At 45.6% G+C, this 27978-nt stretch overlaps 1 protein-coding gene across 1 annotated transcript in view; it reads right to left on the minus strand.

The window, feature by feature from the left end:
• LOC149331332 (uncharacterized) overlaps positions 1-23397 on the minus strand; it is a 47090-nt gene extending 23693 nt beyond the window's left edge. Inside the window, exons 1-6 of the mRNA XM_089557335.1 lie at positions 23394-23397; positions 21981-22010; positions 15860-15881; positions 12942-13051; positions 10164-10577; positions 789-996 (exon numbers count right to left, since the gene is read on the minus strand). Coding sequence (XP_089413461.1) covers positions 789-996; positions 10164-10577; positions 12942-13051; positions 15860-15881; positions 21981-22010; positions 23394-23397 — 788 coding nt within the window. The remainder of the gene's footprint in view (positions 1-788; positions 997-10163; positions 10578-12941; positions 13052-15859; positions 15882-21980; positions 22011-23393) is intronic.
• Positions 23398-27978: the final 4581 nt, after the last annotated feature.

Below are 27978 nucleotides of genomic sequence, written 5' to 3' on the forward strand. Positions count from 1 at the left end.
ATACAAAATTCCCATTCCTTCCCTTTTCATTCTATCTTGTGCTTTTTAATTTTCATTGGATGCGTCTGAAGAGCATTTTCCAGTCAAAAGCCTTCCGTGGCATTATCGTAGTAAAAGTGAGCGCCTCGTTTTCAAGAATGCAGGCAAAGGACTTATAAAGTATGAAAATATAGCCTATTTGCCAAGCGGATTGGCTGCCAAAACTCTTTGGTATCGAATCTAAAGAGCAGCGATCTTAAATCACAGGAAAAAAAATCCAGCATACGTGGGATGCTGAAACCATCTGCGTATCGCGTGATGACATATTTGAACTGTCAACAGAAAAAGCGTTTTCTCCTCCTATATTAAGTTAGTTATATATTCCCCAGCATGTCCTAAACTGCCTAGACCTCGCTGCACTCTGCTAATACAATGCGAATATAACCAAGCACTGGGGGGGGGGGGGGGGAGACGCTCACTTCATCTCCCATTTATAGCGTTTGAAAGCTCCGTCTTCAACGACTGCAGACTCTGTCAAGAAAATCAAATTATCGATAGAGAGCAACCTAAATAATATATATCTGGAGTTCCTTGATGGCAACTAATTTTTCGCCGTATGTCACTGCCACTGTGGGAATGGCTCTGTGATACTAATAGTTATAAAGAAGTATTCGATTCCACTGCGAACACAGATTGAAGAGAAGCAGCCTGTAGTGGGCAGAGCAAACCACCTGAAGCAGCAGTTGTTTTCGTTTCTGCGTTTAATGATAGCAGCTTCCGTCCGAAATTTCCTGTCCCTCGTCACTCACCTAATGTCAAATGAAAGTCCCCCTTTGGTCCTTCTATACCGACCGAGGACTTTCTTGAATACGTCAAAACTTGTGAACTCCTCTGTGGGCGCCACCTCGTTCCCGGTGATGAAGACGTCCGTGTAATAAATGTAATTGCAGAGCTTGTCATCTGGGTACATGTTCGGAGCAGATGCCGAGTCCCCCACCGTGCAGACGAGTTCTTTCACTGAAAAAATGAGGCAGCAGAAAGAAAGTTCGCACAACTAGCGCAAATATGCCCAAAGTCAGGTATTTTGTTCAAGACACGCTACTCAAAAGGGCCCCAGCCCGTATTAATCACAATATTATGAAGCTGGGTTTCTATGTACAGTGTTATGAAACGAACTCATTACGACTATCAACCTAACGAGAATGCCAAGTAGGCCAAATTTAAGTGGCTGCCCGTGCAGCCCTTATCAGTGCAGCCCTACTGATAAGCCAAAACGAACGAAATGAGTCCAAATGGGTCGTGGTTTCAGTTCGACTTTCTGAACTCTAGGACTCCCCGCTACCGTAGCTATGGCAACGCTATACCATGCGTCACGTATACGCTACCACCGGCAGCTCCCCACCAGCGCGAGGCTGTGTGTGCAGGAACTGACGTAAGCCACCCGCCACGTGTGCTCAGTAGTTGGAGGTACTTGCTGTTAAACCTAAGGACATGGGACTAACGTCCCGCCCCTCAGGAGGAGGACCAAACAACTTTATTCACAGCAAGAATTGAGTCAGGTGAGGGGGGGGGGGGGGGGGGGCGGGGGGTTCTGGTTTGGGAAGAGGAAGACAGTGGGCCCTCAGGTGGCCGAAAGTCTTTGGGCTTCGGCGACCACCATCAAGGAGGGAGTAGGGTTGTGGAGGCAATTACAATATATGTGAATAAAGTCTGATTGCAGGCTCGAGCAGAGACTACAATGAGGTGAAGCGTCTCCTAGATCAATTAAAGAATCAAGGTTATTGGACTGCATAGTGCTCGGCCAACTGGCTTGGCCTAGGACAGGGATTTATGAGCGGGAGGACAGCTGAGGCGGGAATTGCGGTAGTATAAAGTAGTTTCCATGGTGAGTAGGTATTCACGTGGACTGCGAAAGGAAGCTAGACCGTCGGCTGCCCGGTTGACGAGTGCTCGGGCGTGTTCATGGACGGCAGTATTCCCGCGGTGTTCACAGTGCGATGGAAACAATATGATGGTGATTATGAGCTGGGTACGCGCGATGAACTGAAGGATACGGGAAGCGGGTGCGTGTAATCAGCGCATTGCGAGGTTACGAATCGCCGTTTTTGAGTCTGAGAAAATGTATTCGGCCTGAATGTGAGCAATTGCCAGAGCAAAGGCAGCTTCTTCCGCCTCGATTGGTTCAGCTAACTTGTCGAGGGTCACGCAGCAGGGGAGGTTGTGGGCTTTATCCGATACTACCACTGCGAAGGGAGGGCGGTGAGAGCATTCTGCCGCATCTACATGAGCGGCACGGGTCTAAGGTGGGTAGCGCTTATGAAGTTCCCTTGTTCTGGCCACCCGAGGGTCCACTGTGGATGGGATGCAGATAAAATGTAGAACACGCCCGAGCGCTGCTCGGCATCGGCGCACGTTAGAGAACCTTGGGTCGTCCATATCCAGAGCCCTATACCACGCTGTCTGCTTCTATTTTTGGCAGTCCCTCTTTCATCCCTGCCTTCATAGAATGATAGAGGTGCGCACCAAGAAGTGGGGAAATTACACCGCCTTTCTTTCTATCAAAACAAAACTTCGATTTCAGCGTACGAGCAACGCGTACGCGGTCGCAGTGGAGATTTCATCGCGTGTGAAGAACTGCGCCTCGTCGGCGAGAGTTACCCGTAGTCCGCATGCAGGGGAAAGAAAGCGCGCGCCCGCTAGAGGGGCATTTATTTCTTCACGACCTTCATGTGTGTCCCTGACGGATGCTCTCCTAGGAACACTTCTCAGTGTATAGTCGGCTTTTGTGTAGCTATCACTGCCTCCGTTAAACAAACACTGTGCTGTCTTACTGTACCGCAAAATCAGGCCAGAAGCCTTTGTTAACAGCAAGGTTTTCACCCCTCTATTAGCACACTCCAAGATAGTTTTTGCACCTCAGTAGCCGAAATTCCCTAGGCGACCATCTTTGCTGTTGAGGCAGAGAGATGGACCCATAAAGATTGCGTGCAGCCGCCGAACCGGGTAGTTCTGCGAGGACACGCAGAACAGACTCCTCAAAAAGAAAAAAATATACACCAGCGTGTACTCAACGGACTTAACACAGACCCTTAAGAGAAGTTTATTGGACCCTCGATCAAAAAGGGACATCCGTCCCGCTACAAAAACAAAGAAACATTGCGGCAACTGATGTCGCCCTATGCACACACACTCACAGGAAACGTAAGTGTCCAAAAACAAAAAGTGTCCAAGAAAGTTCTAGTGGGTCCATACGCGGGGGTAGCACGCCGGGTTAAAAACCGCGCACAAAAACCCACGCACAAACAACGCGCACGAAAGATCACGCACGAACAACGCGCACCACACACGCGCGCTACACACGCACGCCATACTTAATATGGGAGGGGCCGCACCGTAATCCAGCGACACAAGGTCCAAGCACGCCTGGGCGAACATGCGCGCACGCACCCGCCGCAACATGGGGTACACGACGCCTGAACCATTAACCTTTGCACTACTGATCAACTCCAAACCAAAACGCCTGTTGTTGTTGTTGTTGTTGTTGTTGTTGTTGTGACTGAGAGAAGGATGAAAAGGAAATTGCACGGACCTGCTACTGGCTCTAGCCAAGCAACCACCGCTGCCAACGTGCAGATAGAGGAGAGATAAGATATCAGAGGAAAGAGAAAAAGGCAAGAAAAGACGCGCGTCGCAGCAACAACTGCGTCCGCCGGAGCGGACGCTGCTGAAAAAATCGGATAAGCGGCCGAAGCCGCGCTCGCCGAAAACGCCTTTTTTTTCGTATGCATGGCATAACTGGCGAACCTGCATGCGGGGCCAGATTTTGCGACTTTTTTATGAGAAGTGTCACCCGACCGTTCGTCGTACAGCGTTCCGGGCGATGTCGTAGGATTTCTTGTTGCACGTAGCTGACATCTGCTAGTTTTAGGCTACTTGCGGCAGCAATTCCATCAGACTACATATATACGAAGGATATGCCCCAAATCTTAGGCGCTCCCTGACATTCGTGTCAAAAATTCAGGGGGCACTTTCCGCACCACTTTGACTGCCTGTGTGGGACTGGTGACATCACCATTGGATGACGTCACGCATAGTTAATGTCTAATTACGAAGTAATTAAGAGCTACTAATTAATGGCTTAATACAGATTAATGACTGAATAATAATTAACTGCTAATTAATGACGCATAAGCTTTGCCTTTACGAGTGGAATACGATAGCGTGTTGTAGCGCTGCCAGGGAGTAACACCGCCACCCGTTCGGCTCGATGCCTTGCCCTTTCAACGCAACGCTTTTTGAGGAAAGGAAATGCAGCAGCACTTCTCTCATCTCGGTGGACACCTGAACCGCACCGCACAGGAAGGGAAGAAGTGGGTGTGAAAGAAGAAAGGGAAAGAGAGGCCGTAACGAAGAAAATGAAAACTACGCAGTAACTGTCTCACATATCTCGGTGGACCCCTGTCAAACGCGTGATACCTCTGCTGACAAGTTTCTGCTGACAGCCTTCTGTAGACAACGATGAGGCCTTAAAGGCTTTCGCCTTAAAATTGTGGCTTAACCGCTCGCCATACAGCGTTCGGCGTGGCTATACGACTTCTCGTTACACATAGCATGCGTCACTTAGTCAAGTTTCAGGTTATCTCGCAACCGGGATGCCAACCGACATCATATGTGCCTTTAATTTTATACCTTGCTCCGACTTTCGGTTCGCAATTGTGGCACAACCGTGGGTCGTACACCTTTCGGGTGGTGTCATAGAATTTCTCGCTGGACATAGCATACCAGTTCTAGTCGAGCTGAACGCTAGCTCGCGACAGGGATTCCAAAACTCACAATGGGACATTCATGCTTTTGCCTTCGATGCACGTAAGTAGTCTCAAATGCCTCCGCATTTATTTGCAAGACAATACTCGCCACATACATGCCAGCACACGAGCAATACAGAAGAGTTGGATGCACCAATAAAGGAAGCCGTGCGTATCAGCAAGAGTGTGCTGGGTAAGCAGGTTAAAGGTGAATGCAGACTTTTTAAAATTCGACGAGCTTAAAAGAGCGGAGTGTGTCGAACAACTAGTTAAAGCATGCGAAGTCTTTTTGAGCTAGCATTTCAAATTGTGACGTAAACGCCGATTAAGAATTAATGGTGCTTTATCTTTGGTTAAACCGAGTGAAAAGCGGTAGCTTCACGATGGTTTAGCCTATTCATGCTCGCCTGAACGCGTGACGTCATGGCCTAGCACGTGAACACCACATGTGGAATTCATGCGAAGGCATGCCGCTGCTGCAGACCCTGACGTCACGGCCTAACACCTGAACACCACATGTGCACACTGAAAAAAAAACTGCGCAGAAACAAGACTACTGAGCAGAGACAAACACAAGGATATGCATTTTTTCAGTATGCATATCAACCAACTAGGCCAACTTTCTGCTCTCCTAACCACATGTGCACTTCGTGCCAGGAGCGCCGGAGCTACTTCCGTTATGCACTCGGTGTAGGAGGCCGTGATGTCACAGCCTAGCACGTTAACACCTCATGCAAACTTTTCCCTAGGTGCGCCGGCGCTCCTTCCGTCATGTATTCGGTTAAACATGGCGTGACGTCACGTCCTATCACGTAAACGCCGCGTTTAGGCTCCTCGGCGAGCCTAAAGTCAATCACATGGCCAAATTTGGTTGACCTCTGACTTGACCTTGAAATGACCTTTACCATTGACCATTCGCCGGTTCTACAAACTTATAAACTGAAGGTTTGACCTTGGGTGGGCCTTTAAGGTCATCGGCAACGCAAGGTGATCTCAACCCATGACCTCTAGTAGTGAAGCTACCGCTTCAAAATCACGATGTCTCTCAGGATTCTCTGCAGCGCGCAGCGTCGATTGGAGGGCGAATGGTAAACGTCATCTACAGTGTCAGTTCATTTTCAACGCAGAAGCGATTGCTTTGAAGGAAAAACAACAACGCCGCCGAAGACAAAGCACTCGGAGCGTTGTTTGGCAGGATCCCACGACGTGCGGCCGTGTTTTGGCAAACAGAACGAAAATTGTATATCCTGTATTTGTACATAGTGTATATTGCTGCCCTACCCCTGTCCTCTCTTCTGTCGCTCTCCCATTTCTTTCCTTCTCCCTGTCCTTTTATTCCTGCTAGCCGCAGCTCATGCGCTTCAGGTTTCGATGGCTGATGCTGCGGCTAGGAACATGGGTTCCTTCATTTTCAAAAACATTTTGTTACCAGTAAATAGCCACTAACAGCAACAACGGACATTTAAAGTATTCACATCCTTGACGGGATCACCGTGCTTCTCCACGCTATTCTAACGGTATAAGCAGAATAATGAACTTTAGTTGGCGATCACGTGTCCATGTTTAAGCTGGCGCAAGAAAATTTGCATGCTATAACTACACCCTGTAACACGTGAAGGCGGGCTAGTTGGTGGCTGACAATGGAGTGCATATTGCAACCGCGCAAAACGACGCAGGACGAAGAGAGGAAAGCATAGGACAAGACGCAGAACTTCAACTAAAGTTTACTACGGGAAAACCACATTTATACAGGAACCGTAATCACACCTGATAAACAGGCGAAACCATCAAATAACACAGGCATGAGGGCGCGCGTGGCACAAGTTAGCATCTAGATAGTTTAACTCTTTCTTAGATAAAGATACTGAAGTGGAGCTGATGCAACGGTCATTTTCTTTTTTTATGCAGTAGGCTTCAAAGATTTCCCTGCTAAGCTGGGTCGTCAATTTTTTTAAGACAATTGTGTCACGGACCCTGGGTGTGCAATTACTACAATGGCGACAATGTTTTGAATCATTGGCGGGAGGCGGGGAACTGCCACTGTCTGGGACCCTTGGGGAACTGTCTGGGACCCTTGGCTGCTGGTATATATTCACAACATTGAAAGGATCCAGAACTTGGCCGTGCGATTTGTTAATGCCAACTACTACAGAAATTTTAGCGTCTCCGCTGCAAAGAATGACCTTGGATGGGAATCACTCCAGCAACAAAGGAAACTTCTTAGACTAAAATTTCTCCACAGTGTCTTTCACAATAAGACTGGTATTAACAGGGAGCATTATTTGCGACATCCCGATTATGTCTCACCGCGTCTTGATCATGCCTTCAAAATTAGAGAGATCAGGTGTAAAACGAACTTCTTCAAGATGTCCTTATTCCCCCAAACAATTCGAGAATGGAATAAACTCCCCCATGATATTGCTACCATTACCTCCACTGATGTTTTTTTCCCTCACTGCGAAATATGCATTGTAATTGAGCCCTTGTTTCTTCAATGATTGTAAAAGTGTTACCTGTCTGCTTGTTTGATTGTAAATTCAGTTGCTTGCCTATCTTCTTTTTATCTGCATTTCCTGCTTTTTCGACTGTGTTTGAGTCGTCTTCCCCCCCACTGTAATGCCTCACGGCGCTGTGGGTACTGTAATAAATAAATAAATAAATAAATAAAACATTGTCGCCATTGTAGTTCCGCGTCTTGTCCTGTGCTTTCCTCTCTTCGTCCTGCGTCGTTTTGCGCGGTTGCAATATGCACTCCATTATTAACTGCACCCTGTACAGATTTGATTCACTGAATATTGTGGATCTTAACTACCGAGTGAACAGACTACTAGACGTTCCCGTGATGATGATAATGATGATATCTTGAGGCTGAATGGCACGTTCCCGTGTCTTTGTTGTTCTGTTTTCATTTTCTTTTGTCAATGATTACTAATATATAAGGACAGTTTTCAGTCTGGCGTCTCTCGCCATGCTGCCAAGTATTCCTCGACTCATTTTTGCCCTTTCTTGTTTTAATAAGTGTGATTTTCAATGCAGTAAATAAGCTTTCAAACTACAGCGCTCTTGCATTTTTTTATTGCGCAAGACTTTCACTCGCCATGAAAATGGCATGAAGGGTGCAGAAGAGAAACGGGGAATTAAGCATTAAAAGATTTCAGTTACCATTCTGTGCAAACCTAGAAGCACGTTTTCAGTCCATATGCATAAAGTGTTCGAAGGCCATAGCCAACTTCTGACAGTTTATGTATTCTGGAAAGCTATTTCAATGCAAACTCCATAGCTCTGATATAATTGTCTATGGAATGAGTAATTGGAATGCACGACGTTAATATAACTGCTGTGGACCATTTACGACTTTCCCAGATATACTTTGGGTGTTCAGGTTATTCTCAGGGTTGCTGAGTGCGCTAATATCCAATATTTACCTACTGCGCCGTTTCTAATTTCAGCACTGAATAAATGAATATGTAAATTTAAACAATATATCCGCATCAATGACTGCTGAGGTATGCAAGCGCTGTCCCTGACTAAAAAAGAAGGGGCTGAAAGGGGCTGCCTGAGCCCCACAGAAGTCGCTAATGGCGAAGGCTGCTTAAAACTATCCAGGGCGAATATGCGCACTGTCCAGGTCGAAGAACACAGGCGCACTAAGGAAGCAGGTCTGTTCTGAATTCAAAACAAATTACTAAGGCCAAGGAGTGCGGAATCCACCAATTGTGGGGCCGCTAGAAATCGCTACGCTTCTCCTACAATATATTTATGGCTTACACTTGCTCTAGGCGAGGAAATAGAGCTAATGTTTTTTTTTTGTTTGGCTTAATGTCTCAGCCCAGGAATTCGTCATACATAACCGGTTAAATCATAATAGCTGCCTATGCAGCTGTAACAGTAGCATAAATTGCTTTTAATCATATTCCCGAAGACAACTTTTTTTTTTTAGCCAAGAGTAAACCTATTCGGCTAGTACACATACAGAAGCCTTTTATGTGTTAAACGTCACCTTGTGATTATGGTTTTATGGTATGGTTTTTATGGTTTTTATGGCTTTTATGGAGGCATGGTTTTCGTTCTTCGAAGCTTCAAGAGGGCTAATTCAGTTCACGGGCTCTTAACGGAGAAATATGCTGGAGAACATTTATGATAAGCCGCTCCTTGCAGGAAATCTGCAAAAGAACATCTCGCTCGTTGTCCTCATTGGATATGATGGTGCGCATTGGCTTTGTGTCTGCGCAACAATTTGATTTTCTTTAGGGAGCACAGCATCAGCTTCACGTTAAGAAAAATCTTTTCAATTTTCACCTAAATTTTTCCCGGGTAAACTGTGGCGAAGGGAGGTAGTCATGAAAGCCTGTCGAAAGTCAGCAAACATGGGTGCCAGGTTTGATTAACTCACGAATTCATAGTTTCGGATAGTATATGCGCACAACGTTACGAGTTCAACCGAGAGTTTTTGGAACTATCGAGAGCGAAAGCGCCCGCTCTTGTCAACGCAATCTGGCCATAGGGAAGAGGGTGGGGGGAAAAGCCGATGCCAAGGTTCATATTATTGCCCCCCCCCCCCCCCCCCCCTTACGTGATTTCCCCGCAACATTCCTCAAAACAGCCTGCTTTAACGACCTTAGCTTCGCCTCTGAACCTGGCCATTGAATCATTTCGTCACAGTAAACGCCCCTTTAGCGTTATGCAACAATGCGCAAGAAGTCGGAACGCACTGATGATGACGGACTGGAACCACTCTTGGATATAGGTCCCGTTTATGCAAAAATAAAGACCTTATACAGAGATGCTTTCGCATAAAATACTACGAAAACTGTCAAAAGTTCGTATAGCAATGAAACTGCACCCGTAAAGAAAACATTATCAGCCGATGCACTCTAAGCAGCTCTTATACACCTGCTTTCACGCTTAATATCATTGGTTTCACTAGTTTGCATTGTGGTTTGATGACAATCTGGGGAACAGCTACATGCTTTGCAATGACAAATAGCGCAGTAGGAAACGTCCTGAATTAAAGTTTATTATCAGTCACATATTAACGATTTCCTACAATGGCAAAGCAAGTGCTAAAAAGAAATGTGGTGTATACTGTACGAGTTGCACCTACACTTCAATGTTAACCCACATTCCTGCACCAGCCGCTGTCGACGCAGGTGAGTATGTAACCGTTTACATACAGAGACTTGTCGTTTGACGATTCAGATGTGCGGCTCTCGTGCTTAGCGAAAACGGCAATTGGCGTTGTAGGCGACTGGCGCACGGCATGCCAAGCATCTTTTTTTTTTTTTTTGCGCCCAAAAGTACATATAGGCATATACTACCGGAAGCCTACACGTAAGCCTTCTGCGTTCCTGCGGCCTCCTAAATATCAGCGATACATACCTGGGGCAGTTGTCGTTGTCGTTGTTGTCGTCGTCGTCGTTGTCGTTGCTGTCGTCGTTGTTGTTGTTGTCATTGTTGTTGTCGTCGTTGTTGTCGTTGTCGTAGCCATTGTCGTAGCCATTGTCATCGGTGGCACCGGTGGCATCGGTGTCATTGTTAGCATTGTTGGCATCGTTGGCATCATTGTCACCGGAGGTACCGTAATTCCTGGGGGCGCAACACCTGTGGGCAGTGTTGCGCGTGCAGTTGTTGGTTGTTCACTGCTCACAGGCCCGCCCGTTGCCGATGTCTCGGTTTTCCCGGCGACAATAACAATGGGGGGAGAAGGAAGGGAAGTTGGAGTGCCTCCACCACCGCTGCCGCCGCTGCCACCACCGCCACTGCTCTCCTCAATCTCGTCGTCGAGGTCGACTCCTGCGTGGATTGCATTTTTCCGCATAAGAAGGCCATGAGAAGCGCATTCGAATGAATGTCAAATGTCATGCAGCCGACGTACATGGCATCGGTCAGTAGTAGTTTGCGAGTGTTAATCTTGCCACCGTTAGTTTGTGCAATCAATAAGTACCGGTTGTAGACAGCACATATGATTTCGTACGCTGATATTTTGTTTCAAAATGGGCTTCCGTTTTAGTGAAAAGAGCCAATTTCTTAGAAAAGGCAAGCAACATCGAAGAATGTTGAAAACTTTTTCCGTAATTCAGGACGTTAAAGTTGGTTATTTTTAGTATACATAGAAAGCGAGTACTTTTTTGTGCCGTTCAAACTATAATTTCCCTTCTTAGATCTTCTGTTTCTGGTTTCGTTAGAGCTACATTCCTATTTTTGATAGCACTCCCATACAAAATTTATTATCAGGCACCATCATACTGTAAGCGTTTCATATCTTTTGTGATGACATTTCATTCAGTTTTTAGAGAATTACTTTGTCGCACAGTATAGCAATAATTCTAGTATTTAAAACGAACGCGCAAATATAACGTTACGTGTTTGTAACGCCCGCAACTACTACAAGCTTCGTCTGTCGGGCCACAGTTACCCCGAATGCCCATAGGAATAAAAGAAAGCGGGGGTTGTGCTAACACAGTTGCCTATGAACGTATGTGCAGTTCGTTAATGATGCCACCGCGGTGGCTCAGCGGCTATGGTGCTCGGCTGCTGACCCAAAAGACGCGGGTTCGATCCCGGCCGCGGCGGCTAGAATTTCTTTGGAGGAGAAATTCTAGAGGCCCATGTACTGTGCGATGTCAGTGCATGTTAAAGAACCCCAGGTGGTCGAAATTTCCGGAGCCCTCCACTACGGCGTCTCTCATAGCCTTAGTCGCTTTGGGATGTTAAACCCCATAAACCAAACCATAAACCAAACCAGTTCGTTAATGACGCTTTTTTGTTTCCACAAATAAACCTGCAGTTATCTCGTGGAGCCCTAGCTTAAAATTTTCAGTAATTTTTGTGTATCATTACCGTGACTATTATCGGAATTTGAAGTAGTCTAATATTTTATCTTAATTACCCTCTGCTGTGCATATCTGAGAGTATTTAATATCAAGCATATTTATCACACTATTCAGTACTTGCGCGTACGAATTCTCGTGCAACACCTGGACGTCATTTTAACACGAAGTCCGATATGCAATCAATCAAAAGTCGTTCTGTTTTCTGAGCCAACTCCTGCTTTTTTTGGGCGTTAGAGATATTGAACAAAATGAAATTTTAAAAATCCTGGTATAGAGCGCAATGCAGTTTTCTAGAAAGCCCGTGCTGGAAACTACTGCAAGTAAGTAAATAAGAAAAAAGCTCTCCAAGCTTACCTACCATCCGTTTAAAACCAAGTGCTACCAATGGATGTAGCGTCCACAGCCAGCAACGCATCCAGAAAACCCATTTCAACCGTTGTAGAAAAACGTTTTTCGCTCTTCAAAATCGTGAACCGATTATTAGGAACAGCGGTCGTTTAGAGATGCACCGAAAGACAGCAAACAGGTAGATATCGCTCGTATCAGGATCACGATGGACAGTCGTGAGGCTGAAGAGCGTCACGTCGTTCCTGTCGTAGCAGGAGACACCAAAGTAGCTGCGCATAGGCAGTTGCATTCGAAGTTGGTGGTTGCAGCCACAAGGAACAGAATTTTTCTTTGCGGATTTTTTCTATGCTGCACCACCTGTGATTATTGATCTAGATGGCGCTTGAAGCTGGGGAGAGGGGGGGGGGAGACAGGTCAGTACGCTGGGCGGCAATCATTTTTTCGTCTTTCCCTGGCGCAGTCGAGTTCGTATCGGGGTGTGATAGTTTATTGTCGCAATACGTACGCGATATAAGATAACAAAAAAATCGTCTTTGCTTTTTGTTACTGGGACAGCTGTCTGGGGCACGTTTCTCGCTTCTGCTGAGTTCACACTGGGCACGGTTTTTGCCTAACACTGCTCAAAGCAGCTTTGTCTGCATTCGGTGATGTGTTCAACATTACTGTGACGTTCCTTCGCAACGCACGCAGAGGTGACAACGTGGTGGTCAGTTTTCTGAGACGTCGTTACGTGACTGCGACGTGGAATAGGCGATGCTGCACGCTTTGAGCTAAGAGCGAGAAGAATAGCTCAAAGAAATACCCGCTATTGTACTTACGACCGCAAAAAAGTGTAATTGAATCTCGCGTGAAGCAATATGGAAACTGTCAGTTGAATAATTTGTGTCTTACGATAGCCCCTTGTAGGTTGAGCTTTCACCGAAAACATCGTTGGTCCTGAAGTGTTTTGAGGAGATGAGTTCTACGTTGTACTCACCGCTATCACTTGCGAGAAGCACGGAGAGCACGACGCCGATGGCGACCATCATCAAACAGCATCCGATGATGGCGAACAAGAACTGCTGGCCGTTTCGATCTCCGCCGTCTCTGCGAATATGAACCCAGCGGTGAGGTATCAGGGAGCGAAACACGCTTTGTACCAAGCAGAGTCGCTTTTTCCCACTTTGTTTTGCGGATGCACGCGATTCAGAAATCCGACTGGAACGGTTACATGCAACTACTCGCGTAAGTCTATGTTTTTGGAGTGTGTATCGCTCTTTGCATTTTTATATTCGCGCGGTGTTTCCATTGCAGTTCGAAAGGGAAATTCACGACACTTGAAGACAGCTGTCGTTTCAGCTGCAGATAGTTAGTGTATATGACTGCGTAAGCAGCCACTGCTCATTCTACATGTGTTGTGCACCTCGAAAGCTAACCAGTGTGAGCTGTCTAACGACGGCCCGCCAAAAAGGTGGCTGCTTTTTGAGGGCAGCTCAATCGCATACGATAAGTAAACCACTAATATTTCATCATTGCTTACAAAATTTGTTGCTCTCGTTAGTTTGGTTTTCAGTGTTTCTGTGGCACAGTGCCCGTAAGCTTTATTATAACATTGTTTTATTTCGTGCTTGCCGCATGATGGCCTTAGCTGCCTATGTGCCATGAACCCAACACAAAACGACGCATTTTATTTTATTTTAGTATTACGCTTGAATTATGGATGACTATATTCGATTTGGACGCTCAGCCGGAAATTCAATAAGAGGCACACCGTTTGTTTAGGATTAAATAGCTGTTTGCTGTGCACTACGGTTCTTTCTTTCCCTCCTTAACAAGCTTTGTGTTAAACAATTCACAGTTATCCTCTGTCCCCACTCCTTGGTCAATGGGATAGTTCAAGCACCCATCACTCTGGGAGGCGGCTAGGGAAGCCTCGGACATTTGTGTTCTGTTTTTCTTATAAAAATAAATAATATGGAGCAGTCGGTGCTAACTGTCCATTTAGGAACTTCATGAATTAGTAAGGTCACTTTTGACTAAAAACACTAACTATAAACTCAGGCACTGACATTGGCAAACGGCAGATGCGTAACAGTGCCAGTTTTTCTTCTTTGCGTACTATTTGTTGCCGACGGCATTAACTGTGTTCGTAATATGAAAATAGGTATTAGTGACTATTTAGCCCACATTATCACCTATTCGATACTGGCGTTTTATTACACTGCGTAGACTTCGTTGGCACTCAAACGCAGCATGAAGGGACAAATATTTATATAGTGTACCTATAGAAAGGGGGAGGCTCACAATATAGAGAACAAGTATTAGATAAACGGCTATCTGTCAGTGTCATCTGCGGTTAGAGCCTGGAGTGTTCGTTGGTCAGGATCACATACGCAAATATCGCCGTAATATCGTGACAAACATGGCGTCCATATGACGTCATGTATTTTATAGCTTGCGCACTAATTATGCGGGATCTTCATAGAGTGTGTTTGAAACTAAAACGAGAAAGATACGAACGGTATTGGGGTTTCAGTCATTCTTTCCTATCACTCGAATTCTGTTTGAGTCACCCTGGCAAACGGCGTTTAATAGCTTTCGCCTCCACAGTCAGTAATAAGTGTATCAACGTACGCTGCGTGACTGGAGAGGGCCACGCAAAAAAACAGGATTTTTATTTATTTATTTGCTTATTTATTTATTTATTACATACTGCAAGCCTGATTACCGAGGCTGTTGCACAGATTCCTGTTTGCACGAAATGTGGGGTACCACTCGTGAATTAACTGCTTCCTACATTATCGTAGCACTTTTTATGATTCTTACAGATATTATTCTTCATTATGAAGAAATTTTAGCCAGATAACTCCTTCGGAGGTTATTAGATAACGCGAATGAGTTCATCTCAAAATTTCACAAAACTTATTCAAAGATCATAAAAAAACGAAACACTGAAAACGACGAAAAGTCCCAAGAAGAGAATAGTAGGAGGGTACACCAAACAGTGCGAACACTACAATCCTTAGGAAAAAAGAAAATTTGTACTAACGCTGCAGGTCTCATAGCAAGCATCTCAAAATTCCGCATGAAGACACTCATTGTGATGGCAGCAGTTTCCGAACATTCGATTGATTATGATTCTCGAACTTCATTTTTGGCTAGGGGGCAAACATTTTTCGATAACGGCGTGAAATGATAGTTGGTGCGGTGGGTGATAATGACTGGGCAGATGAAATAGAATCGAACATTGGAACTGCTAAATCATACTCGCTGCGGAAGTGGTCAAGATTTCGCAGCTGTATACGCGTAATTAAGGGCACGTGAATCTAAGGAACTGCTGCTGTCGTAAAACGGTGCTTCTATGATAGCCCACATTGCGCGTTAAAGCTAATAATTAGTGGAATCCTCTGTTAGCGAGATGTTTGATAAATCGACTCTTCATTTGTGGCTAAGAGCTCGGACTTTATTCTTGGTGTAAATTAATTTTTAGAAGCAGTGCAGGCGTCTGGTGCTTGTACGTCTGACTGTCCTGCATTTCCGAGGTACCGTGATTTGTGGGCTCTACTATGTCACGGCGTCAATCAAACGTATTTAGTACAAATTTTCGTGACGAGTATTCTCGGTATTGATTGCATGAAGTCGAAAACCTCGCCCCTTAGGGCCAGGGAATACGGAAAAAAAAACTATAAAATTTAAAAGAGGCTATCTCGAGATACTGTAACTTATTGGGCTGCAATTCTTAAATGCTTCGCACGCTTCGAGTGAAACTGCAGCAGAAATTGGATGGTCAACGGCAGTCCTTATCGAACAGAGCGGCTTTTGAGGGGGACAAGATTGAGTAGAGAAAAGCTATTTGAATGTGACGACAGATGCTGCTTATCAATGTTGTGTGAAGAACTTAATATGCATACTCACTCAAAGCCACTTTGACCCAAGGCTGTGAAAGGTAAAAAAAAAATGAGAATAAGAAGATCGAATGACAATGCTTGCACAGGCAAAGTGTCCAGAAATGATGTTCATGTAAGAAGTGGCGTGTCTTCCCGAAAACAATCACTTTTTTTTTATTCGCCATTTGACCATACATCCCAAGAAACACAATTGAGAATCAGGGAATGCATATGAGCCGAAAATGTGCGAAGGCTGTTACGCTGTGACGTACACATCATGGCGAAAACGAAGCCGCGAGTAAATTGAGATTCGACTTTTCACCCTCTTTTGGCGCGACTGAAACCTGGTTCTGTGTCCGAAGAATATCGTCCCGTGAACTGGGGTGAAACATCTGTTACTTTTTTAAAAAGTTTACGAGGTAGCAATTTTGTGCCAGAAATACGGGTGAAATTGTTCCGATTTTAAATTTAACTTGGGAAGGCACAATACAAAAGAACATTACGAACTTTTCGAACGCATAAGAAATAAGAGGCATCTGATCACTTGAATGTGCGCTTAAGTATGTTAGTTGTACTTCTACTCATTGTGATCAATGCATAATCGACTATTACCTCACAGTGAAACGCATGTGAATGTCTTTGTTTGGCTCGACTGCCACTGAAAAACTTGCTCACAAAAAGTCCCCCCTTATTGAGAACCTTTCAACACGCACAAAACGACACGACATTGGCAGTGATCACTAAATAACAGGATAAGTTTTTGGCAGTAGTTAAAAAAAGGATAGCCTGGCTCCTCGCATAGATGCTGCGCATGCTATTTATTTCATTTCGGAATATATTGTGCAAATTTTGAATTGCCTTCTTAGAGGTCCTTGTACAGTAGGCTAGTTTAGAGTTGATATCGAATGAGATTATCACACCTGAGCGGAAATTTCAATACCTTTTTTGGGATACTGCGGAAAGCTCCAATGGTTCTCGTTTTCGATTCAAGACAAATCCCCACATCCGTCTTGCTTAGGTCCACAGAACCATCAACTACATCTATAAAACATAACCACCCTTTCTGCGCACCTTAACTTGTAAAGGTAGTTCATGAATGACATGTTACTAGAGCTATCACAAAGGAGATTTTGGAGATCAGTAAAAATTAAATTTTCTGGTGGATTAGTAATACAATGCTTCAGTTATAGGCGCTCTATTCTTTTGCGAAGACGAGAAAATAGGTGTACACTCTTCCACATACACTAAATACTCCACCAAACAAATCAATTTTGCGTATGCTTGCTATTCTGTTATAGAGCTGGTGTCTTGGAGAAGGCCGCAACATGCGAATGCAGCATTAGGAAAAAAAAACTTCTTCCCAAGCACTTACTCGACATCCCGCTGACTCCTGGAAAAAAAACATGCACCCTTATTGGTCACTACATGGCAAGCCTACTCGGAAATTTAGAGAGCTGTGCTGCATCGAAGGCTTAAATATTTCGACTCATTTTCAGAGAGGTCACGAACTGCATTCACGATAACGTTCAAATGAAAACATTTAGCATTGAGTGTTTGTTTAAACATGCGCTGCGCGCCTTGTATTTGCTTAAGTGGTAAGTTGTAATAATCTGATGTGACAATTCTTTGTTTCCCATCTTTGCACATTCGATCGTACCTCATAATTCTTTCTTACTTTATAACATGCAGGAGTTAACAGTGTTTGGCCGAAAATATGATCAAAATCCTTTTTTCTGCGTTTCTTCTGTTTTGGGAAAGAACAATGCGGCGGAAATTGGGAAAGTTAAAACACGCGGGAACTACACCTGGTCATAGCTCCAATGTGCGCTGATGTGCATTAACATATCTACGAATGCAAGAAATGCTTAAGCGCGTTATACGTCAATCTCAGACGCATGTCAGTGCCTTTACTTTGTTTGGCCGCCATCGCAAACTGCTCTCGTCCGGACTCTCACCTTATTAAGAACTCCAGAAGAGGCCGAGAACGATACAGCTTCGAAAACGGTCATTAGGTAAAGGCGCAGGATTCAGAAGTACAGTCTTTGTCAAACGTTTAGAGCCCAGGGGGTTTGATTCTAAGCCTCGCAGTGGGACTCCTGTAACATACGTGGCAGCCCTACCCATTGGAAGAGGCAGGACCAGAAATCATCTTACCTTCAGCAAATGTGGAGCGCTGGAGATGCATTGCGAACCAGACAGTGTGCTTCAGAAGCAAACCCCCTGGACTCCAAACTTTTGACAAAGGCTGTACCATACACGGCATGGCCTCTACACCTGTCAAGGCTGCCACGTGAGCGATTTTAAAGTAGAACATAACAAAATGTTCTTTGCCCGTTTTCGGGAGATTATACAGTTCGCTTGCTTACTGCCTATTTTAAGGGGTATCAATTGCAAGAAAAAAGGTCTGTATTTAAGGACATTCTATCGAAAGCTGCAATGATTCTCCTGTTTATTAATCCAGACAAGATCATGTGTATGATTTATTTATATATGCTACACCAATCGATTTTTTTAAATTATACGTTTTTTTAATAACCTTCTAATTTAACAAAAAAGCGGCACGGAAACTTATATTTCGTCAGTTCGGCGACAACCGATACTGTGCACCTGAAGTCCTAAACGTCATGCATTATATTTTGGTGACCAGATGAAATTGAGTATTGGTCTGGTTTTTAACACGATACATTATTTTTAGGGTGCCATACTACTTACCCGACATTGTGCTCATTCCTGGAAAAGGAAACTCCGATTCGTTACTACGAGAAAAGCCTCCTGTGCGACTAAGTAGCCATATGGGCATCACCGTCACAAGATCAAGGGGAACGATTGGTTGAATGTTTGGATCGAACTGAAACAGGCACTCATTGAATAGAGGATAAAGATCAAGCGAAAAAGTTCTCGCATACGCGTTTTCTTTTTTAGTTGCAGGCTGCTTATATTGGTCGCTGAAAGGCAGCTGTTAATAACAACTGGACTTCTCAGGGATCAAAGGTTACCCTATTCCCTTTTCAAACATTTCGTTGTTACACAAAATTTAACAGCACGTTGCAAACTGCCTGGGAGCAAAGTCACTGACCCTGCCCAGTCAAAGGTCATCCTTGACGTGATCATGACTCAATTCTTTTTCCTTGCTTTTATTTTACCCAGCCATTAGGCAGCTCTTTCCGGTCTTGGCGTGCGTGATTGGCGGGGCTACGCTTCGTCATCACGTTGTGATTGATATGTTGTTTTTTTCTGTAGTATCTGTAAGACGGTCATTTGACACCTGACAACATTTCACCAATAGTCACTAACACTTATACACCTATGCCTGTTATGATGTCGAAAGAGGCATGAATTTTCAGGGGCTCATGAGAAGAGCATGCCTAATTTAGGATGTGTTTTGGCGTTGTCCCGCGCATGTGGTGCGCGATAGCCTCAGGCGAGGATACAGTCATCATCATCATCAGCCTGACTACACCCACTGCAGGGAAAATGCCTCTCCCATGTCTCTCCAATTAACCCTGTCCTTTGTCAGTTGCCGCCACTGTATCCCGGCAAACTTCTTAATCTCATCCGCCCACCTAACTTTCTGCCTTCCCCTGCTACGTTTGCTTTCTCTTGGAATCCACTCCGTTACCCTTAAGGACCAGCGGTTATCTTGCCTTCGCATTACATGCCCTGCCCAAGCCCATTTCTTCCTCTTGATTTCAACTAAGATGTCATTAACCCGCGTTTGTTCCCTCACCCACTCCGCCTTCTTCCGATCTCTTAACGTTACACCTATCATTTTCCTTTCCATAGCTCGCTGCGTTGTTCTTAAGCTGAACCCTCTTTGTTAGCCTTCACGTTTCTGCCCCATAGGTAAGTACCGGTAGGATACAGCTGTTGTATACTTTTCTCTTCAGGAATATTGGTAAGCAGCCATTCATGATCTGAGAGAACCTGCCATATGCGCTCCACCCCATTCTTATTCTTCTAGTTATTTCCCTCTCATGATCCGGATCTGCGGTCACTACCTGCCCTAAGTAGACATATTCTCTTACTACTTCCAGCACCTCGCTACCAATTGCGAAGTGCTGTTCCCTTGCTAGGCTGTTGAACATTACTTTGGTTTTCTGCATGTTAATTCTTAGCCCCACCGTTCTGGTCTACCCGTCTAACTGATTGATCATGCTTTGCAGTTCTTGTACTGATTGGCTTAGCAAGGCAATGTCATCAGCGAATCGCAAATTACTCAGGTATTCTCCATTAACTCTTATCCCCAACTGTTCCCATTCCAGTCCCCGGAACAGCTCCCCGGAATACCGGAGGATGCAGTACGCCGTAACAAATAAATAAAAATGAATATCAACGAATAAATAAATTCTTTCCGCAGAACATCCCGGCAGGCTAGTGGGTTCACAGCGTCAGAGTAATAAAACTGCGCGCTGAAAAATGGACGAGAAGGACACGTGCCCCTTTTGTCTGTCTTTACATGCGTCTCACTTCACTACGTTTAAAGCCCATTGTTCTTTTACTACGCCACAAATTTGTTTACATATTATTCACCCAGAAATGCAATGTGTGGGTTGGCTCATTTGCGATGCTAGAAAAATGCTCCAGGGCCACGTGTAGACAGACAAGGCAACACTAGCTATCCACGTATGAGATCGGCTGCAATCAATCATGGCTGCGAGATCTGACGCATTTTTTGCGTGTTTGTCGGTACAAATCCAAAAAGGACGGCATCTATTCCGAAATTCTTGCTTTTGAGGATTGCGCCTACCTGCCGCGGTTATTGCTTTAATGCACTTATACTAGCGATTCGTTGAATAGAAATGAAAACATTCTGAGTTATGGTGCGTGACAGTCGTGACTCTTTCGAACAACTGATTTCTTTTTGAACTGGCCCGCTGAAAGTGGGCTTGAAAACGAAGGTGTAAAAGCTTGAACATCTACCTGTGGGTGCTATATGAATACTGATGAAAGAAGCATCACTTTCTCAACCCGTCACTTTTTAAATGTGAAGCTTAGGGCATGTTCTTGGTTAACTACAAGTATTTTACAAGATCGCTGAAGTTTCGTTTTGTGTATGGACGTTTGTAAGGGGTCGTTAGTGTACGCGGGGTCATCGGAACGCGGCTGGGAGCGCTCAAAGCGAAGCGTTTCCTTTCTCGGAACGCGGCCGCTCGCGAACGCGCCAGGAAGGACGGGTGTCCCCCGCCCCGCGGTACCGATTCGCGCACGTACTGGCACGAATGTGTATTTGTGTTTGTTTTTATGTTTTTTTAATGGTAGAGAGGGTGGTTTTAAATTGTTGAAGCCGGAGGGCTGGCCATGCCCTTGAAGAACCAATCATGTTGAGAGCACAACATGATTGGAAGCTACGAAATGTGGGCCGGGCCTTTAGGGCTTTAAAACCGGGCCCCGGAGCTGGAAGCGGGGTTCTGAGCTAAGGTTCGATGCTACGCATCTTGTATTAGCCAGTTCCGCCTTTTGGTTGTTTGTCTTTTTGCCGTTGTATCTAACTTGTATATTCTGTAAATGTTTGTACATAAATCTTCAGTTATTGCCTTTTTTATCCCTGCATCTCAACTGATCACAAGACCGTCTCTGACGGGGCACCCCTGGTGCGAAGAAATAAGCTTCAGTCTTCGAGTTACCAACCGTCTCTGGCGGGGCACCTCTGGTGCAAAGAAGAAGAACCTGATAATTTACTACGTTAGTGTTGATTGTGCCGTTTAAATGATCTCTTTCCACTCCCCAGATGAGGAGATTATCAAATTACTAATGGGATCAGGTGATCTTGGACGCGCTATAAATATATAGCACGTGCACACTTTTCGGATTTTTCTATGGTCATCAGGTTTTTATCTACACCATGCAGTACTGTAGGGCAGCCAGCATGGGCTAAACACAGCTTCAACGCTAGCGCAATTTTCTAGCTCGTCCCTCACTTTAGCGGAACTCGAAGGGAAAAGGGTGTGACTGCCGTTACTACATAGAATAGCAGTGAACACTGTGGAGCTCTTTTAAGCGTACTGGCAGGTATAATTTATACAGTGATAAACCTAACTAAGGACAGCCAATAGTAGTCACATGCATTCATACTCTAGCACACCATTCCTCATTAAAATAGAAGAAACTCTGATTTCCTAGCTTAAAATGAGAGAAAAGTTCACACTTACCAGACATTGCAGACATTTGCGACGCTTCACCTGTGAAAAATACGAAGCACAACCGTTAAATGTATTTTGAAGACTTTCATCTGTCCACTCAGGTGCAGGTATCTTCGGTAAAACGGCTAAACAATCAGTAAGTTGGACTAGACTTATCACCCGAAGAACACCGCAAGAAGGATGACGGGATGCTGCTCGTAGATAGGACGTTAACGATGTGTTTTTCACACACAGCTTGAAACAATAGTTTTCGTGTGAAAGCACTGCTTAACACTTTTCCAAACAAGAGTCTTAAGTAAGCTCGGCGAAACTCTGATCAGCTCGGGTTAGTTAGGAGGAGCGTCGTGCAAGCTACAGCCCATGGGAGAATCAACTAGTGGGTGGCTAATATAGAAACAGCCCATGAATACATAATATTGCCTTGACTCAGTTTCGATCCAGTGGCGGTCCGAAGAGATCAGTTTTGGTGACCACTACACGAGAGCACTATGCTATCGCCCCAGTCGATCAACGCTTCGGGGTTAAACTCCACCACATTCTTGCCCTGTCCATTCCACATCGTCGTCCTCATAACTTACATCTGTGGTGAGGACAGGTCAAATTAGCTTAATATTGATCAGAACATAACCTGATTCTATTATCGTCGCTAGACGTGCCGACGACCCAGAAAAGCAAAACCGCGAGCCAATCGGGCTAAACACATGCTTTTGCACGTCTACTCGATTTAGCTACTTTAGCCCCGCACCACTTTTTCTTTTGAAGGAAAGGCGCAATCAGTACGGAGAAAGCGGCGCCACTTATTACGTGCCGAAAGAACGTGTTATAGAAAAAAAAATTTGGATGGCTTGTGCGTGCATAGCCTACGCAGGTTGTACTTGTGCGTTCGATTGTTATAACGTCCTAATTCTATGAAGGCCAATTTGCTAGGGTATCAAACAAATAATTCACGATTTTTCAGGTTTGCGCACTTATACTCGCGCAACATGAGTATTTTCCCCGCCGAACCAAGTCCACCAACGTTGTTGAATGCTTTCAAATCGCAATCATAACAAAAGCTGGAACTAGTGTGCTTGCCACCTGTGCCCACCTTGTCCTCCATGTAATCTCTTCGGACAACAGATTGGAGACCACCTATTATAGGAATTATTCCTTTGATGCTTATGCCTTCTTTTTGTCACCATTCCTGTCACAGCCACCCGCTTTGGTGCTGATTGCACTTAAACAAGATTCCCTAGTTTCCTTTTATTTGTACTGTGTATTTGTTACACATATTTGTCTATATCCTAAACTGCGAGGCGAAGACAGTGCCGTGATCTTCGTGCGTGTGCCAGTCCTTTTTCTGAACTTCACCGAGACAACGAATGGCCGCACCTCCTGCATATAGGCCGGCTGCACCATCCAGGTGGCGAAAAATTTACTTACCCATGGTTAGGCTGGTTTGTCAAGGCGTTCGTGCAAAGCCGAATTCAGACGCAGATGGAAGCTCTGAAAATAACCGTGAACGAATAATCGAAAGTGAAAAACTCGAAAGAAAACATTAGAAAAATTTTTTCAGTTATGCTATTTTCCGCAGTGAAACAAAAATCCCCAAGAGGCATTTTATTAAGGCGACAGCGTTAAAGTCGGCGTTGTGCGCGAAAAAAAGAGGGGACTCAAGCTCCGCCTTAAGAACATGACGCGATAGCGTGTTGGGTTAATTCCTATATATGCAGAATGTCATCCATAGATCGCTCGCAGCTCTCATACCACTCATGGCGCAGTGGTGCAGGCGATTAAGCGATGCGCTACTGCCCTGCGATGGCAGGTGCTCCCAGCGATGGGCTTTGTGAGGGCCTGGTTTATCTCACCGAGCGACCAAATTCAATTACCACCTTCTATGGCGGGCAGTTTGCTCACTATTCGGTGGCCAGGTTGTGATGGCGCCACAAAGTCGCATGACCTAGGTTGCACACCTGCCTCCTAGGTTGTTCTTTAGACACCACCTGCGAGAGTCAAGTTGCACGCGTGTCCCAGAGTAATGTTGCACACGGCGATATCCGGTTTTACCTAGCCTATTGAAGCTCTTGCTTCAAAATGACGGGCATGGGTCTGGCAAGTGGTCTCCAGAGGGCAACCTAAGAGGCATGTCGGCCACCTAGGCATGTGACCTTAGTTTCATCACAAACTAGGCACCGGATAGTCAGTAAACTCACCGCCGTGAAGACTGGCGGTCAAATTAATGATTCGTCGCCCGGGAAAAGCAGCCTGTGCCGCACAAAGCCCACGGCAGGGAACACCTGCAGTAGCGCATCGGTTAACCGTTGCACCACTTCGCCAGAAGAGGTATCAGGACACGCAGTGACCTATGAATGTGAAGTAGAGAATGATCTTCTGCATATAAGGGAATTAACCTACTATGCTATCGCGTCATATCCTTAAGGCGGGGCTTGTGTCGCCTCCAATTCTTAGGGAACTCATTACGCAGAGCATGGATGTTTTAATGCATTTGCGAAGTTTCGCTTGATGTATGTCCATTCTGCTGTTAAGCATGGCATACTTTACATCACTTCTTGGTATTGCACATGAGTTGTGTTATATTGCATTGTGTGCACGAGTTTTACGCACGGATTTTTATGTAACTGGTTACGAGCTTTGCAAACTACACCGTTATTGCTTTTGACTTTGGCAAGTTTCCGTGGCAACGGTCAGTCGACGCCATACTACGGTACCAAAATATTTCTTGTAGTATGCTTGTAGGAAAGATAAAACTAAACTCACCAGCTTAGCCCATTAATCAGCGTAAGCTGTCATAACTGTGGTAGCTATTTCTGTTAATCTCATCCTCAACGCCCTAAAACCGGAGCTGATGGCCGGGCTATAATATCACTATGCGGCGCCCGTGGCAGAGTACCTTAGCTTCGGTACGCAATGTTAAAGGAGACGCTTCTTTCCTTGTTGAAAGGCAAACACCTGACAGCGCGCGAAAATGGGTAATGCAATGATCTTCCACATGCAAAAAAATATATGTTTAAAAGATATGGCTCAGGGTTTCCTCTAGGGAAGATACGCCGAAATAGAAAGCAGGTCTTCCTTTAGGTTCACTTGACAAAAGCGTAACATACACGACTAGAAATCGAACCCGGGTTCTCGAGCCCACCAGCAGAAGGCCGTGGTCGCTTAGGCACCCCTTTAAGACTGGTATCGGTCTCGATAGCTTAAGGCGCTCACCCGAGAACGGTGGATGCAGCGACTGGGGCCTAGGTAGACGTTGATGCGCTCTCAAGGGCAGCCTGGTAAGTGCAGGGACCAGGTCGTGGGCCTGGGTAGCAAGCGGAGCTCGGCCAACGAGAGCAGCACTAGAGACCTTAGAAGGGCGGCAGGCGGCGATTGCGGAGAGCCGTTGGAGTCACAGAAACTGGACAGCTCGAGCGAGAGGGTCTGAAAGATTTTAGGCACGTGCAGGCTTGCGCGATTACGGCCTTCCTCTTCTTCTGATCGCCGTTGGCTTGCGACCAGAAACGCAGATATATTTTCAGCATCATCATCATCACCATCACTACGACCACTGCAAGGCAAAGGCCTCTCCCATGTCTCACCAATTAACCCTGTCCTTTGCCAGCTGCGCCCACCGTGTCCCCGCAAACTTCTCAATCTCATCTGTCCACCTAACTTTCTGCCGTCCCCTGCCACGCTTGCCTTCTTTTGGAAACCACTCCGTTACCCTTAAGGACCAGCGGTTATCTTGCCTTCGCATTACATGGCCAGCTCAAGCCCATTTTTTCGTCTTCGTGTCCAAAAGGATACTATTGACCCGTTTTTGTTCCGTCAACCACTCCGCCCGCTTCCGGTATTTTAACGCCGCACTTATAATTTTTGTTTCCATAGCTCGTTGCGCTGACCTTGACATAAGCTGAACCCTTTTCGTTAGCCTTCACTTTCCTGCCCATACGTGAGTACCAGTAAGCTACAAGTGTATTCTTTTCTTTCCATTTTGAACTTTTTTTATTACCTCAGAGGACAAAGGGACGTGCAACAGAGAGGTGAAAACGACGTTTAAAGAAATAAAAAAAATTGGTTGGTGATTTACAATTTCTTAGAAAGAATACCGTGCGAAAGGACAATTTCTTGCTGGTGAATGAATGAATGAATGAAAAACTTTATTGTACAACAAGTGTTCTTTATCGAAGAGTAGGTGGAGCCCTCAGTCCAGGGCCCCAGCGGCCTTTGCAGTCTTGCAAGCCCTGTCGATCAGCTTGAGCTGCTCTTCAGGCTTCGAGCTGGACAGCGCAGCCTCCCACTGCTCCGGTGTTGGTGTGTTGTTTATCGGCACTGCCTGCATTTTCTGACAGGCCCATGTAACGTGGTAAAGCGTTGGGTGTTCACCGCATAGCGGGCATTTGTTGGCATATGTGGAAGGATAAATTTTGCTGAGTAAACTCAGATTGGGGTATGTATTAGTCTGCAGTTGTCTCCAGGCAACCGACTGCTCTCTACTAAGGTCTTTGTGGGGAGGAGGGTAGGCCCTACGGAGGGCTCGTTGGTGTTCTAAGATGGCTCCATACCGTCTAGTGACTGCGTCCAGTTCCCCTTCGGTGCGCGCCTCCCGGTTGGCGTATCCTCGGGCATTGGCGTCCGCACATTGGTTCCCTTTGACAGCCTCATGGCCTGGTGTCCACGTGATGAAGCAACTCGTAAAAGTGATCGTCCTCGCCTTGAGTATGTGAATGGCTGCAGTGGATATGCGTCCACTGCTGTATCTTCTGCACGCCTCTTGCGAGTCTGTAATGATGTGTGCATGGGGCTCGTCACTCTGCTGGGTGATGGCGAGTGCAATTGCTGCTTCCTCAGCCTCGAGGATGTTGTTGGTTTTTATCGAAGCGCAGTTGATTTCCCTGAGCTGGTGATCCACCACGCTGGCTACCGAGCCGTATCGGTGTCTGTATGTTGTTGCGTCAACGTATAATACGTTTTTTGCCCCGGCGAAGCTTCTTTCGTGGAATTCAGATCTTGCCTTTCTTCTCGCCTTATGTATATCGGGATGCATGTTTTTAGGAATCGGGCTGATCTCAATGATCCTCCTGATTTCATTTGGAACGCTCTCTGTGCTATTGATTTCTTTCAAAGCGTCCCTCATGCCGAACAACCGCAGCGTGTTTCGGCCTGTTGCGGACAGTACCAGTCTTGTTTTCTGCGCGAGAAGGTGGGCCTCGATATGTTCTTGTACTGTGTTGTTTATGCCCAGTTTAAGGAATTTCTCCGTCGAAGTGTTGACCGGCAGTCCGAGAGCGCATTTGTATGCTTTTCTAAGAATTGCCTCTAACTGCTCCTTTTCTTGCTCGAGCGGTGTTTGGTAGGGGACGCCGTATAAGATCCTACTGACCACGAGGGCCTGTACTAGCCTACATGTGTCTTCCTCCTTCATACCTCTTCTTCTGTTGGAAATTCTTGCAATCATCCTGGTGATCTGTGCTGTGGTATTTGCTAGCTGTCTGACCGTGTGATCAATACGACGGTTGCTTTGGATCCACATGCCGAGGATCTTAACTTTCGATACTTCCGGAACCTTCGTTTCCCCTATGTAGATATCTATGGAGTTTTGCAGATCATACCCTTGTCTGTAGACTCTGAGCACCTCGGATTTTTCAGGGGAGCATGCGAGTCCACAGTGTCGGGCGTATACGTTGACCGTGTCTGCTGCTCGCTGAAGAAGCTCTTGTTTTTCTCCTAAGGATCCCCTTGTCACCCAGATTGTGACATCATCTGCGTAGATGGCATGCCTGATTCCTTCAATTTCTTCAAGCGCCCTTGCTAAACCAATCATTGCAATATTAAAGAGCATAGGTGATAACACAGAGCTTTGCGGTGTTCCTTTTTCGGGGGTGTTGAAGGTGTCAGTCCTGATGCCTCCTATTCCAATGGTAGCGGTTCGGTTAGTCAGAAAGGCTTTCACATAGTTGAATATTCTCTGCCCACAACCCAGTTTGCTAAGCCCCTCCAGCACAGCCCTATGACTGACGTTGTCGAAGGC

Source organism: Amblyomma mixtum, chromosome 8 (genome assembly GCF_055824585.1).
Source record: "Amblyomma mixtum isolate Tamu chromosome 8, ASM5582458v1, whole genome shotgun sequence".
In the NCBI taxonomy this organism is placed as follows: Eukaryota; Metazoa; Arthropoda; class Arachnida; order Ixodida; family Ixodidae; genus Amblyomma; species Amblyomma mixtum.